This window comes from Cavia porcellus, unplaced genomic scaffold, assembly GCF_034190915.1.
Source record: "Cavia porcellus strain 051 isolate PalLab524CR breed Dunkin Hartley unplaced genomic scaffold, mCavPor4.1 scaffold_27, whole genome shotgun sequence".
NCBI lineage: Eukaryota > Metazoa > Chordata > Mammalia > Rodentia > Caviidae > Cavia > Cavia porcellus.
In genome coordinates this window covers 47247837-47263878 of record NW_026947510.1, presented here as the reverse complement: position 1 = coordinate 47263878, position 16042 = coordinate 47247837, and the positions used below count along the sequence as shown (strand labels likewise).

The 16042-nt window shown below is 33.8% G+C and overlaps 1 protein-coding gene across 1 annotated transcript in view; it reads right to left on the bottom strand.

The window, feature by feature from the left end:
• The window catches only part of Etnk1 (ethanolamine kinase 1), a 64077-nt gene that overhangs the window by 17012 nt on the left and 31023 nt on the right, over positions 1-16042 (bottom strand). The window contains exons 3-4 of the mRNA XM_003470334.5: positions 9332-9472; positions 5568-5710 (exon numbers count right to left, since the gene is read on the bottom strand). Of these exons, the coding sequence (XP_003470382.2) occupies positions 5568-5710; positions 9332-9472 (284 nt within the window). The remainder of the gene's footprint in view (positions 1-5567; positions 5711-9331; positions 9473-16042) is intronic.

Below are 16042 nucleotides of genomic sequence, written 5' to 3'. Positions count from 1 at the left end.
GGTGTTTGGGTTACAAGGATGTACACATTTGTCAAAATTCACTGAATTGTATGTTTATATTTTTTGTTTCATTGAAATGAGACTAAGTTACCTGGACTACCCTAACCTCCTGTGCCCAGCTTCCCAAGCACCTGGAACTACAGGCACACATCAGCCACTATGGCCACCTTGGTGTGCTTAAAGACTTGTATATAATGAAATTCTGAACTCAAAGTTACTCATATTGAAGTGCTGAGGCATGAAGGTCACTAATGTCTGCAACTGTGAAATACATAAAAATAATAATAAGATGAACTGATAAATGGATAGGTGAAATGATGTGATAAAGCACAAACTTGTCAACAATTCTAGAATCTGGAGGTCAGACACATAGGTGAGTACACTGTAATTCTTTTAAAATTTCATTTGAAAATTCCCATAATGCATGGGAAAAGAAAACTGGATTATCAGGTATGTATATTCATTGATTTAAAATATTTTCTTGGTTTTTGTACACATTTGTACCAAATACTGTGCATGTGACTTTTCTTCAGCTGAGTGTGGATGGGGAGGCACTCCAAGCAGGCAGAGACAGCTACATGTAAATATGAATCCATTTGTTTAGACACAAATATATTTATATGGTCATGCACATATTTTAGTTATTCCATCAGTAAGTATATTTGTTTATATAGGAAAACATTTCTCAAGGACAGTTCTTTAAAGGACTATACATGTCTCAGTCTAGCATGAATATTCTGAGACATTTGTAAATCTCTTAGTAAGACTGATCTTTAAATTTTAAAATAAAACAAATGAAAAGCATTCTGTATCAATATTGCCTGATATTAATTAATTACACAGTGGATAACAAAGCCAACCAAATGACTACAAATGACGATTTGTCTACTTCCTATTTATATTGGGTAAATCTCCAAAGAAAAACCTGGTTTATTGTATAAATCCAAGAAAATACTTTCCTTTTTCATGCATTTGTATTTCCTTAAAGAACTATAAATCAGCTTGTATTTTGCTAACAAAGAAAAATAGAGATCTCCATTGCTGAAGTTTGATTTTATATAGCACCTCTTTTTTATAGTATATCTGTTGTGCAGTGCTGAGAGTTGAACTCAGAGCCTCACACAAAAGAGACATGTATTCTACCAATGAACTACAGCCCCAGGACTTTTTTCCTTTTTGAGACAGGATCTTATTAATACATTGCACAGGCCGGTCTCAAGATTGTGGTTCTCCTGCCTCAGCCTCCCAAATGGCTCCAATTATGGATATGTGCCAGTGCACTCAGCCATTAGATTAGATCTTCATATGAGCTTTCATAAAGAAATGGGAAGGGGACAATCAAAAGTCATCAGAATTGGGGCTGGGGAATTAGCTTAGCGGCATAAGCGCCTGCCTTGCAAGCAGGTAGTCGTGAGTTCGATCCCTGGTACCAATAAAAACGAAAAAGACAAAAAAAAAAAATCATCAGAATAAACATTCTGACAAAAGCATTAAAATATGACAGCAATCTCAAAAGCTTTAGCAATTACTCCTGAGATGCCCATAAAAGATTAGCTAAAGTTAAAATATTAGATTTGAAGCCAGTCAATAAACAATACTAAAACTTGCTTCTTATAAGTTCTATTGAATTAGTAATTAATTAATTTTAAAGATGCATGTCAAATCTTAACAGTTCCGGAGCAAGAACTACTGTTTTTGGTTTCTTATTTGTTCCGAATTCTATCTCATCTCAGTAAGTCTTTTCCTACTTTTAGGGACATCTCACTGAAGAGAAGGAAAACCACTGCTTACCAACCACTGAATTTTGTGCACTAACTTTCATCTCTGAAAATTCTGACAACTATCATCAGCTCCAAACAGAAGCCCATTCATCCCCCAGTAGGCTGAGAACAAGCAAAGATGGTTTTCCTCCTGTGATCCCTGTAGTCCCTGGGAGGCGTGCATATGTAAACTGGCCACAAGTAACAAGGTGCTTATTCTCCGTCGGTGCAATGTGCAAGTATGTATATACATACACAAATATATTTTAAACTTTTAACTTAATTATTAAATTATAGCTGAGAAAACTAAAGTTGCTCCTAAAAACAAACCAAATCATCTCATACTTGTAAGTCTACCATTAGTTAATACTACTTACATCCAATTTTTAACCTTTTAATAATTTGATACATTCAATAAAATGCAAGCTATAAACATAATGCAGGAATTGGCAAACTATGTGTGCTTAGGCCAAATCCAGCTCACCTATTTTTGAAAGTAAAGTCTTCTCCGAACACAGACATATCATTCACTTATGTACTGTCCATGACTGTACTCATGCTGTAACACTGAGTTGAGTAGTTGCAACAAAAACTATGGTATGGCCCACAAAGTTTAAAAGATGCACCATTTCAGTTTCCTACCAAAAAAATCTGAGTCCCTATCTTAGAAAAACTGTAACTGACAGCTGCTAAGTACATGGACCAAGCTATATACTCTGTATGTATGATTTAAAATCCTATCAAAAATCATCTGAGATATTATCCTTTAAATTACAAATAAACCAAACTTAAGCTCAAAAATACATATTATATCTGCCTGGGAATTTGTTAAATATGCAGATTTCTCAGTCTATCAAGGGAAATTCTGATTTAGTTTGTCTCAGTTAGAAGACCTAGAAATCTGCATTTTTCCAAGAATAGTGATTCTCAAGCAAAAAGTTAAAACTCAAATATAAATACTTCTAAAGAAATACAATGATTGATTGATATAATAGCACTTATGTAAATGACTAAAATGTGCTTAAGTTCCAAAATCTGTATTTTGATTTATCTTGGTCATAACTATGTTTTAATACATCTGCTTTTTAAGAAATGCTTAGAAACTTTTAGTTCAAATATATAAAAGCTAAATTATTTTGGTTGGAAAATATATGCAGAGACTTCAAGATCACCCTGTATAAATTTATTTAGTTTGGCTAAAATTTACACTTTTGAGAAATTAAGAGTCTAAAATATACTACAGATGCTAAGCCCAGTACCTTGGCTTTCCTTGTTTGTGTCTCTTTGTATCTCAAAATGTGGAAGCCCTGAACTCCACTTGTATGAATTACTTAAAGAAAGACAACGAATGAACCATGTCTGTGAATATAATATGTAGTTTAATCAAATTAGTCTATGTGGAAATTATTTTTTAAAGAGACTCAATTTGGCTCTTATATGCTGTAAAAAAAGTAACCATCTAAGAAGAGAAATAAGTTGAAGTCTACATTTGAAGTTTTAAAGTCTTTTTGAGAGTACTGCCATATCCATGCAATGCTACAAGTGTCAAATAGGAAGCCTTTGTACATTAAACTTATATTTTGTATACTCTGTAGATTGTAAACTTTGTACATTAAACTAAATTTATAGACTTATGAGGGTTGTTATCTTCTACTCATAACCAACAACTCAGCTATATGATTCCATCATTCCCAAACCATCAGCTCCTAATTTGAAAATTGACACCAAAAAACTAGAATAAGCTTAACATACCTCCTTGAGTGTAAATACTTCCTGAACATTGTAACTATATTTTCTTAATGCTGATGTACCAACTATTCACATAGGAATGTGATTTTTTTTTTCAAAAGGATGCTACAGGTCCAAATTAGCCTTCCTACAAATATTATAAAAATACTGAAAAAAAAAGTGGGAGAAAACCCCCACAATCTTTCCATAATGAACAAACACAATCACAAACACAGGAAGAAACAAATGGTACAAAACAGACATCTACTGATAAAGGGCCAACTCTAAAAAATACATCAATATAGTTACATTTGTGGAGTTGACTGCATTCTCCTATGCAAGAAATAAAAATCAAGACAGGAAAGCATGCTTGTGGGTAACTTTTGAGTGTGTGTGGATGTGTGCCCACAGATATACACACGCATGTACACATGCACAACTTTGACTTGTTCAAGCCAAACTGAAGCATAAAGATACAGTTTGAAAATACAGAAACTTTTAATATAGATAGGCAACTATTTAAATGAAAAGTAAAATACCTAAAACAAAGTAATCTGATTTTTTTGGTCCCTTATTTTTAGTATTTAAAACAAGTTTGTTCTATGAAATGAATATGCAAAAGAAACATAAAAATAAAAATATGGAAAGTTAAATTATATTCCAAAAGAAATAACAGATTCTTTTTATTAGCTTGCAGTTAAAAATAAAGCTGAGTGTCCACTTCAAATGTAAGATGAAGTCCCTCACTTGAAAGTCCATCATATAAAATGTGTTATTAGGTCCTACACCGAACTTGACAGCTAATACATTGCTACACTGTGTAACTAACATTCTTGTCTACAAATGGCATTGAGATTTGGTTATTAGTATTCTGTACAGTGCGTTTATACTGTAAGTATGTATTATATAAATGGTCAATAATTAAAGGACACTGCCAAGTACTTAAGAGTTTACAGTGTACGTGAAATTTAAAATAAAAACTGACTCCATAGCTCAGTGTATTTAAAAATGTAAGTTTTAATCCACATTAAAATACCAAATATAAACAATACTCAACCCTTGACAGTGTTCCTTTGATTAGTTTTTAAGTTAAAATTGGCTATAAATACTAAGAAACTTTGTATCAGAATAGTCCCAATCACAATAATAAAGGTCAGAAGCAGTAACTTAGTATAATTATGACCATGTTAATGAGAATTCTTTGGCTTTAGTAACAGCATACTTCTGTTTCCGTGAAAAGAAACAGCTTCACAGTTAAAGCGTACTTTTTTCAATTAATACTAATCCTTTAACCAAAATTAAATCTTTAAATGTCAATTTAGCCTTTGAAGGGTATCTATCCTTTAGCAACCAAACCTCAAGCCACTTTACCCAATGATATAACACAACTGAATGTTTCTTAGATAAGAAAACAGAAAATTTGAATACAATATATGAACATTCACAAAAACCATTCCACCTAAAAATATCAACATCTACTCCAACAAAAATTGTAACTATTTAACAAAAGCTTCTTGATTATCACTTTAGTAGATGTAAATTTGAGCAACTACAGATATTTCCTCCATCTCTGGCTCTCTGCTTAGCATCAACACATATAACAAACCAGCACAATAAGCAGGTGATGAAAAACCTAGATACATTTGTTTCTTTTAGCTTTCCCAACACTGTCAGAAAAGTTCTATGAAAACAGAAATAAAGCAGTGCAATGTCAATTTGATTTTTCCATAACCCCCTTACAAGCAGGTGCACTTTCAAGTCATAATCAAATAGGTTTTAGAATTACATGTATAAACAAAATCATTTCATCATTTTATATATACTTAAATATCCAACAGAAGCCACAACTATTTCTAACAAACCAATTTCTAAAAACATATTTTATACAAATATATGGTATACTGTTAATTTATCAGTTATCATGACCTTATAACCTAAAAGAAAATACTTAAAGTTTTATGCATGTTTTTAAACCTTGCAATAGAATTGCATTTATTTTTTATTTATTTAAAAATCAAAAGACAATTAAGAAAATTTTAGAAATCAACTTTTTGTTACTGCTAAAGGTTAAATACCTACCTTGTTTCTCATTGTAGATTATATTCTTACACAATAGGTCATTATGGCAAAGCACAACAGGGGAGCCCAGGTTGGAAAGAATCTCCTTCATCCAAGTCATCTCTTCCTGAAGAATCTGAGAGCTTGGGATATCACTTAGGAACCTTTTAATTTCAAAAGAAGAGTTATAGCTTATCTTAATGATATTTTTTCAAGTGTCTCTTACATTTATTTACATACATTACCGAATTAAAACAACCAACCAATGTATGAAGTTAAAAAAAGTTGAATTAAAGAAAAATTTTAGAATGCAACACGAATTTAAACTGAATAGTTAAAATGTAGAGCAGTAAAGTTTTTTTTAAAAAAAACCCTATCCTTACCAAATTGGAGGGTAAGTATACAACAGTATTAATTACTCTTGTAAAATATTTTATATTTATTTCCATTTAAAAACTACAAATACTTACTTTTGAGCTAGGAAGTGTAAATACAATATGAAGCATCTAAATTCTCAAAAGTCAATACATTCCTGTCTATAGATGATAAATCAGGATACAAAAGTATATTTATTAATTATGCTGCCAAAAAAACAAATAGAAATTGAAAGTATTTGAAGACTGGAAAGAGTGAGGGGTAACAACAGGAGAAACTACAGATAGTGGTTCAATATGCTGTATCTGTAACAATTTGATAAGCGTAAAATGGCACAAAAATGGACAACTCTCATCAACTGTTTCAGGACACCATAAAAACCACTATTCACTCTTTTTTCTCCTCTTAATATCTACCATGTCATTTTGACAGGTAATCCCTCAACATCTTATCCATCTTATAATATAGAATTTTTTTCTTTTTAACAGTACTATCCATATTTCCTACCTGTATTTTCTTCACTATCGTACTCTTCTCTACAACTTTCAAAAGTAATCCTTTTATCCTCTTTTCAAAATGATATGCCTACTGAATCTGTTTTTTTAAAAAGGTACAGTAGGGCTGGGGATTTAGCTCAGTGGCATAAGTGACTGCTTGCAAGCACAAAGTCATGAGTTTGATCCCCAGCATCAATAAACTAATCAATCAATCAATCAATCAATAAAAATGCACAGTATAGGAATCAAAGGATTATGAACATAATAATCACCTATAAACAAATGGGAATATAAGAAAATAGAAATATTTATTTTTCATATTTTCATTTTAGCTCTGTATTTTCTACTGGAGCGTGATCCTTTCTCCCTTTTATTTTCCATAGTGTTCCTCCAGTTTTCCCACAATCTCACTGATCTCATGGATGTAAAGTGGACCTTGATGGCACTGATGTGCAGAAAAAGGAACTCATCTACATTGCTGATGGGCATGTAAACTAGTACAATCACTATAGAAGTCAGCACGCAAGTCCTCAAAAGGCTACAAAGAGAAATTCCACTAGACCCAGCTCTCTCTCTTCTAGATTTCATCCCAAGAGTTGAAAGGAATACTTGCACACTCATGTTTACAGTAGCACAATTTATAACAGTTAAATGTTGGAAATAGTATATGTCCATCAACAGATAGGGAGTACTACTTTGCCATAAAGAAAGATAAACAAGGCATTTATATGCAAATGAATGCTGCTTGAGAACATAATGGTAAGTGAAAAGCCAGACACACAAGCTTAAATATAGCATGGTTTTTCTTATATGAGAAACTCAAAATATATATACATACACTCATACACAAAGTAAAATAAGCAATGGCTATTTAGGAAGTAGGAAGATGTTCAAATAATTCTGCAAATTACCTATTTCACTATTTCAAAAACATTTATATACACTAAGTTGTTCCATTTATACTACATACAGTACAGTATACAGTACTGTACTGTATCTTCATTACAAAGAAAATTTCATGCTATTATCTGTTGTTGCAAGTCTTTGTCTGTCTTACACTGTGAATAACTTAAAATTATAATACAGTATATTATCCATTTTGTTATAAATTTTCTTGTATCTTTTCATAAAACAGGTGGACTTTGAGAATCTAGGAAATGTACCACAAAACTTAAATAACCTTCTCTAAAGAATAACATTTACTTAGCACTTATGTGGCCAGGCAATTTTTAAAGCACTTTATATTAACTCAATCCTCATGAAAAACATACTTTAATAAGCTTTTGTTATTATTTCTATTTGATAGATGAATGGAGTTAGGAAACTTCTCCCAAGGTTTAATAGCACAAACTCTGACTTGTAGAATGATCTCAATCTGAACCCAGAGTGCTGTGCTCTTAAGATTTTGTCTCAATTCTACATTACCTTCAGTTAAAATTTTCCTTCATCATCTACCTCATTTTTTAATCATTTCACAAAGTCAATAAAGTAGCTATTTTAAGGGAAAAAAAAACTTTTTATACCATAGCTTTCTGAATATCCAGCACACTAGATATTACTTACAGAAAAGTCTGCCAATCCTAGCTTGGGAAGTATTCCTACCAAATTCAAAGTCTGATAAACCACATGCAAATATGAATACCTACAGCAGTCCTTCAGTGTCTGCATGGGACTCCTCTGGATACCAAAATCTATAACTGTTCCAAGACCCTTATGTGAAATGGCATAGTATTTATACACATTTTCCGCTATACTTTGAATCTGCTCTACATTATTCATGATCCCTAATACAACATAAATGCTATGTAGTTGTTATACCATACTGTTTAGAGAATAAAGACAAGAAAAATGTATGTGTTCAGTATAGGCATAATTTCTTTCAAATATTTTCCACCTGCAGTTGGCGGAATCTATGGATACAGAATGTCCATATAGGGCTAATTTTAAATAGGACACCAAATTAAACTTTCAAACAATCAAATTCAAGAGTTAGTTTTTCCTAATGAATTATAAAAAGTCAAAAGAAACAAAGGAGAAGAAAACATAGGACCTGCTTGCCTCTGTAATTCTTGAAACAGATTTCCTAAACACAACAACGCAGCCCTCATGAATTTTGGGTATAAAGGACAAAATAAAATTTCCAATTTGTATTAGTAACAACCATGCTATAAAAAACACTCACAGGATTTAAATGGGGGGGCTCATTTTGAGACAGTGTCTTGCTATGCAGTTCGGGCTCACTTTGTAGCCCCGACTGGTTTCAAGCTCACACTGAACCTCCTGCCTCAGCCTCCCCAGTGCTGAGATTACAGGGGTGAGCCACCAGGCCTGGATGGATTTAAGATTTTAAATACCAATCTGTAAGTTTTTTATATAGGAAATAATAAAACACCATAGTTTCTTTCAGCTGAGGGAATCCAGTTTCACAAAAACCTGATAAAAATCCAGTAAGTGAATGTTTAGCTTCATTATCTGGGACGTAAACAGGCACAGTAAACTACAGTGAGGCCCAGATTTTCCATATTACTACACCACCTCATTGAAGATCTCTAAGTTAGACCTTTTCAAGGAACTTGGAACAAAAACATTTTTTAAAAAAGATCTTTTATGGCCAACTCATGAAAAAAATATCTGCATTCATCACAACCTCTATAATTATTTTCAAAAAAATATCCTGTATTTGGATTCTGTCCCTCTACTTCCACCCCTTTTGCTGTCTTTGGGTTTATTTTGGAGGAGGGAAGCAGAATAGATAGCAGTGCCATCTGAAAATCACAGAATCAATCCTTTTTTCTTTTACACTAATTTAGAGACAAACAAACCAGACTTCATACATAAAAACCTTATAGCTATCTTTGAGTCCTAATAAAAAAAAAAACAATACCAAAGAAATTTCAAATGTAAAAAGCTTACCTTTTGTTAATAGCTTCATCTGCAAATCCTGTGGGAATGAGAGAGAAGTATTTTCCCATCTTTAGCCACAGATTAGATTTCGGGATCCAGCCATTGTGTGCATGGATAGCATGGATTTTAGCTAGGTGACGAGCTATTAGCCTGTTTAAAACAAAACAGCGTAAAAAAAAAGAAAAAATTACACATGAAAATTTGTCTATTGACATTAAACATTAACTCTCCTTAATCAAATTTTAGTCAGGCTTCTAAGTGTCTCTAGGCATTTCTATGCATTTGCTTATAAAAATCCCCATTTACCAAAAATGCTCTGCCTTCAATACCTAATCACTCTTGCTATTTGATGAGGGTTCTTATTCACCACCACCCCTAGATCAGGGACTGCAAACCTTTTAGAAATCAAAGACCAGAAGTAAGGAATTTTGCTCAGCAGTAAAAGCGCCTGCCTGACAAGCACAAGGTCGTGAGTTCAATCACTGGTACAAAAAAAAAATTCTAATCAGAGACAGAGTGGCTGAACTGCAACCCCAAACTCACTTACTTATCACAAAGTGCCAGCACCATAATTAAACCTGAATTCTGAGGTTTTAGCTTAGAAAAAAACTCACACATTGACAGCTTCTGTCTTCAAAGAAAAACACACGTCATAGGTTTGGTGCCACTGCCCTAGATTATCACCTGATCACCCTGGCCTGTCCTCAGCAAGAACAGTGTTTGCTTGGTTTGGTCAGAATCCCCCTCACTCCTGATGTTACCTCTCACTAACTTCTGATCCACTAACACCGGATCTTGTTCCTGGGCTTTATCTACCTACTAGCCCATCCTGTGTTTGGAGTTGAGCCTAATCTCTTTTCTCCAACTGCAAAATCTCACTGCTGTGGTTCCTGTAACTATCATGACAGTCTTAAATAAAGCCCGTCCTGCTATGCTTTATGATTTTTATCTATGCTTTATCAATGATTTTTAAAAAGTTATGAGGCCATGACTCAGAAAGAATCAGACTCATCACTGAACTTTTAGACTTGTGAGCTAGGACCCTCTATGAGTGCCTCTGAAATGCTTTTCTTCACTTTCTGCTGACTGAGGGGGAAAACCCACTGGTGAGTCAGGTCCCTAAGTCACTGCTCCAGAAAAACAACTACTGAAGCTCATAAGCGCTGACCTTGATTCTTAAGATTCTGGGCAGATTCTCTCAAATTAGGCTTCTTTTGGAAAGTGTCTCCTGAGTTCTGAATCTCTTCTTCCATCGCTTTCTTGACTGGGTATTTTTCCCAACTACCTAGGCTAGAAAGCCCTCTTGGTCCTGTTCTCTCTATGGATACTGCTTCTCCAATAAGAATTTCTCTTGAATCTGGTATTCTTCCTTTTGAATCCTTATCATCTGCCCAGCAACCCTGTCTATCTTCTTTTTATTGGCACGGTATTGCTGAGGAACTTTCAAAAATAATCACAGAAGCTCTTTTATGTCCCCAGAAATTCTTACTAAATTGGTCTCTGATATAGCCACATCAAGACACCTAGCAGCTTCTCATGTAACTTGTACAAGAACATTTCAGAATCATTTAACTAAGGCACACAGAGAACCTAGCAGTGTAGCAATGCTTCACCACCTGTGATTAAATAACATAAGTAATGAATATGCTTGTCTAATCAAGTTAGAGGTAAAAATTATCCTTTGGAAAAATACTGCCCCTGGTATATGAAGAGATGATCTCAATGCAAACTGTATATCTTCCCCACCACTAAAGTTAGGAGTAAATACATGGTCCACGAATTGCTCTAGTCATGGAACTTTCAGGTCACAGTGATCAGCTCAGAAATTACCTAAGATATACCAAAAAAAGACTTAATACTATGTTCTATAATGCTGTTAACTTTTGTTGACACTATTAAAAAAGACTTGCATAGGCCACTGCCAGAGTGGAGACAGACAGACAGACCCAAGCCTCTCTTGAGAGTCAGCAAGTTCACAAGGGGGAGAACCAGGCCACACCAGATGATCCCAGCCTGCAAAGCAGAGCCATGCATGGGCCGCTGCGGAGGTAGGAGCAGCCAGGCCCAAGGCTCTCCTGAGGGTGCTGTTCGCAGACTGGAGGGGGCTGGGGAGTGGGGTCACCAGGAGGGAGCCCTGCCTGGATACCGTATCATTTTCATTGTTTTGTTGGATTGGACTTTATTGTTTTGTTTTGTTTGATTATGTTAAATCTGATGGCAGGAGCAGCTATTTAAAAGACAGCAAGGCATATTATGGTAGCCATTTTAGATTTTCTATTGACTTCTTTTAAAGTCCTTTATTGCATTCACTGTCTTGTTTTTATTGTTTCTTTTCTATTCTGTTCTGTTTGATTTTTACTATGTCCAAAGGTATCTACAGCTATTTTGAAGACAACAAAAGGCATTATGGTAACTACTGTTGATTTCATACAGTTCTGAAGTCTTGTATCACTTATACCGGCTCACTTTGATTGGTTTCACTGTTTGATTTTCCTTGGTTTTATACTCTTTAAAATAAAAAAGGAAGAAAGAAATGTATTCTGGTATGGATTCTCAACTATTCTTGGAGTTGTGCTATGCTTAGCACTGTAGGTGATTACAGATAATAACAATATACTGTATATTCCAAAAAGTGAGAAGATGTTACAATAACTTGAGTGTTTTCACCATAAAGAATGGATATATGCTTAAGGAGACATTTAAACCTCTTTTAAATATTACATAATATATACATGTATCAAAACATCACGCATTGCATCATTAACATGTACAGTTTTCAGATGTCAGTTAAAGATTTTTAAAAATTTAAACAAGAGGATTTGACTACAGAACCTTTCTGGTCATTATTATGGTCATTTTTTTTTTTTTTTTTTTTTTTTTTTAGGAAAGTCTTTCAGAAAAATAAAAACTAATACAACTTAAATCAGAAGATAGTAGTATTCCTAATATTATTAGTGTGCCTGGATCCAGCCATGCTTGAACTCAGTATTCCTGGCTCATGCACTGGTAAATTTCTTCTCCTTTTAAGGCAATTTGAATTTTCTAATTAACGTCTTCAATCTCATCATAAAAATATTAAAAGCTGTTATCTTTTTATGTGTTTTAGTGATACCTCTCAAATAGGTATCTATCTTACATCCATAACTACTGACTGACCCTCTTGAAGACTATACTCTCATGTCTACAGAACAGAAAGATCTATTTTTGTGCCAGTCTCATATATGCTTAGAAAGGTGTGCACAATAAACTTAGAGTAGTTGAATACCAAGTAACCTAATGACAAAGCAAGGTGCTTAATAAAAATAAAAAGCAAAGCACAACTGCATACATGTACATACACATACACAAACATATATATCCATTTTAGGCTACTAAGAACTGATTTTAAAACATGTAGAAGGGGAAACAGGCAGCTTCAAGAAAGGTAAATCTATGTTACATAAACATTAAGAGTCAACCTCTGTCAGCAGAATATAATATCCCAGAAATGTTCACTTACCAAATAAGACAACTTGTTCTCTACTGTTTTGTTCAACTTTATAATATCTAATGAGATAGACAATTCTTTTTAAGGAAACAAGAGACATCGTTGATAACCATTGTATAGTCTTGTACTTCTGTTTTACATCATGTGCTATGTCTATCCTTGGTTTTGACTGACAGCTTTGTTTTGCCATATTTGACTTTATTCTCTCCCCCCCCAAAAAAGTAATAAGACCTAAGGAGTAATAAAATCCAAAATGTGTAAATTTTGTTGTAAAAAAGAGAGGGGAAAAAAAAAAGAGCTCTAACGGATATAACAGCAAGTGTGTTTAGGGGTGTTAAATAGCTGACTATATTAATGTTTTTGGATCATTGAACACAGCTGTTTGCAGTCTCACTGTTTGAATGTCCACTTTGTATTCTTTGAAACTGTGATTTGAGCAACTATTTCTAAGATGATAATATGTAATCTACTAACAGGTGATTTCTTACTGGTTTTTTTTTTTTTGTAGTTCTGTACTATGTGTACCCTTACACCGATTTGTTTTGTTTTGTGTTTTTCTCTTTATCCTTTTAAATAAAATTTTAAAAAAACAAAAAACAAATAAGACAAGTGATTCAGAAGACATGTCAATGATTAGAAAGGGCATTTAATTACAATAAATTGTATCTGGTGTGATTTTTAAAAACAAATGAGTGGCACTCATTTTTTATGATTTACTCACAGGGTATGCAGGAGACCCTGACTTGCAAGACATAATATACTATCTTAGAAGTAATTCACCTGAATCTAAGCACTTAGGAGGCTGAAGTAGGAGAACTGTTTGCAAGTTTGAGACCAGCCTGGGCTACAAAGTGAGCCGAAGGCCAGCCTGAACTGCATAGCGAGACCCTGTCTCAAAGACACACAAAAAAGTAGTAGTCCACCTAATAAACTAGAGTGACCAGAATGGTAAATACTTCGAAAACATTTCACTTAGAAATAGTATGGCCACAATTCCAAGGAGTACTTACTTACAGAATAATGAAATCAGTTTTAAAAGAGAAAAAAGTATCTACTTTTCAGACTTGACTTTTCTTACATGAAGATGTCCAACGGGAACTAAGCCAGAATTTGAATTGATAATATGATGAAAAAGCCAAACCCATCCCATTACAGAATCCCCACAAGACTGCATAAAGCTAATTAGAGCCTCATTTTTATTGTACCAGGTAATTTATTATCTCTGGTTCCCTGAATCCTTGTAAGAGATACAAAATAAGTCGTCTTTTACATAGTTCTGACTTTCTCCTTCAGATCTAATATATGTCCCTGAAAACCAAGGGAAAGAAAAAAAAGATCTACATAAAAATCTAATATAGCCAGGCATCATTTTGTACATTTGTAATCTCAGCTACTGTAAAGGCTAAGGAAGGAGGAGAATCACAAGTCTGAGGCCAGCCAGAGGACAACTCTCTATGACCCTGTTTCAAAATTAAAAACTGCAATGATACAACTCAGTACCAGAGAGCTTACCTAGCATGCTCAAGATCCTAGGTTCAATTCTCAGTGCTTAAAAGGTAATTGTTTACTGAATCTAGAACAGTGGCACACACCTGCAATCCAAGCTACTTAGGAAACAGAAGCAGGAGGATCACAAGTTTGAGGTAGGCTGGGCAACCTAGCAAGACTCTGATTCAAAATAATGAAAAGGGCTAGGGATATATAGCACAGTGCTCTATGATGTCAATTCACTGTGCAACAAATTTTTAATTGAAATTCTGAACTTAAAAATGACAACTTAAATTTGAGAGTCAGATGTCACAACTTACACAGCCAGCAGAATCGTGAGAGGGGGAGACACAAGATTAAGAAAAAATAGACAATACCACAGAAGCAGGGACTGAGTGGAATGTGACCTCTTTGATGGACAGTGACAACCCAGTATGATCTGCATCTTTATTTCTATACTGTAAAAAAGGTTGAACATGCAAGGTCCCAGTGTCTTCCTGAGAACACTGGAAGAAAACCATTTTTAGAGCTGTTTATGCTATAGTTAACAGGAATGGCTTTGCTCTGGTCCTGAGGAGTCTGAAGTTTGCCAACTTCCGGCGCAGCAGCAGGTCAGCTGCTCCCACATTCAGATTGATATACAAAGAACTTGTAGACTAACTTCTCAATTCACATCAATGTCCTGTGAGTTATAAAAAAAGACTACAAATCCATTATGGAATGAAAAGGCAAATTTTCTGCATGAGCAATTTTTATCAAAAATGTATCAACTACTCCTCCAAATAAAAAGTAACATTATAAACAGAATTTATAATTTATGGATGGGACTATAAAATCTACATAAAATCTTAAAAATATTTCTTCTATCTGCTGATATACTGTTACTCTAAATGGAAACAATCTAAAATATCTATTAATGATCGTCCTACTTTAGCATATTTGTAAAATTAAATACCAAAACAAGAGCTAATGTTCAGTAGCTTCAACAAGTAAATTATGATTTGCCCTATCAGTAGTGTACTGGTAAGATGAAATTAGATTATATAAAAGAGAAAGTAATATTAAATAGTATGTTTACATAATAGGTAATAACATTAATGATGTTATTGCAACTTTAGGTAACATTTTCCAACATAATTCAAAATAGAATAGTAGCAATAATAGTAGATAATACATTATTGATACAACCAATACTAAGTATTCCTTCAAGGGCCAAAAATCAACCATATTCTTCCATTCTAATGCTCACCATTTAAGACATACTTAAAACATATCTGATGAATTAGAATCACTTATCATGGCAACAGATTCGAGTGCACTGAGAAATCTGCTATACTACCAAAGAATTCTTCCACTACTAGATTTATTATCAGGTAAATTAAAATCTTTTTTGGATTTACTTGAGTATCATGTAATAAAAACTTTCTTACATTTGTATACAACAATTAGTGTTTTCTTATTTTAAAAAAACACAATGACCATCCATTTGAATACTGCCTAAGTTTACTTTCTACAACTTTTTTGTGTAAGAGCATACTGTTTATACTAATGGGTTTTACTTGGACAGATTCATAACATACTTTGATCACTTTTAGTCTCTCCTGAGCCTCATGCCCCCATCAATGTCACATGGTGGGGTTCAACGCATGTATTTTGACCATACTTACCCACCTTATTACTTAACCCTACAACAATAGCTACATCTTATCCAAGTCTCTTCTCAAAGTCTAAAATTCAAGCCAACC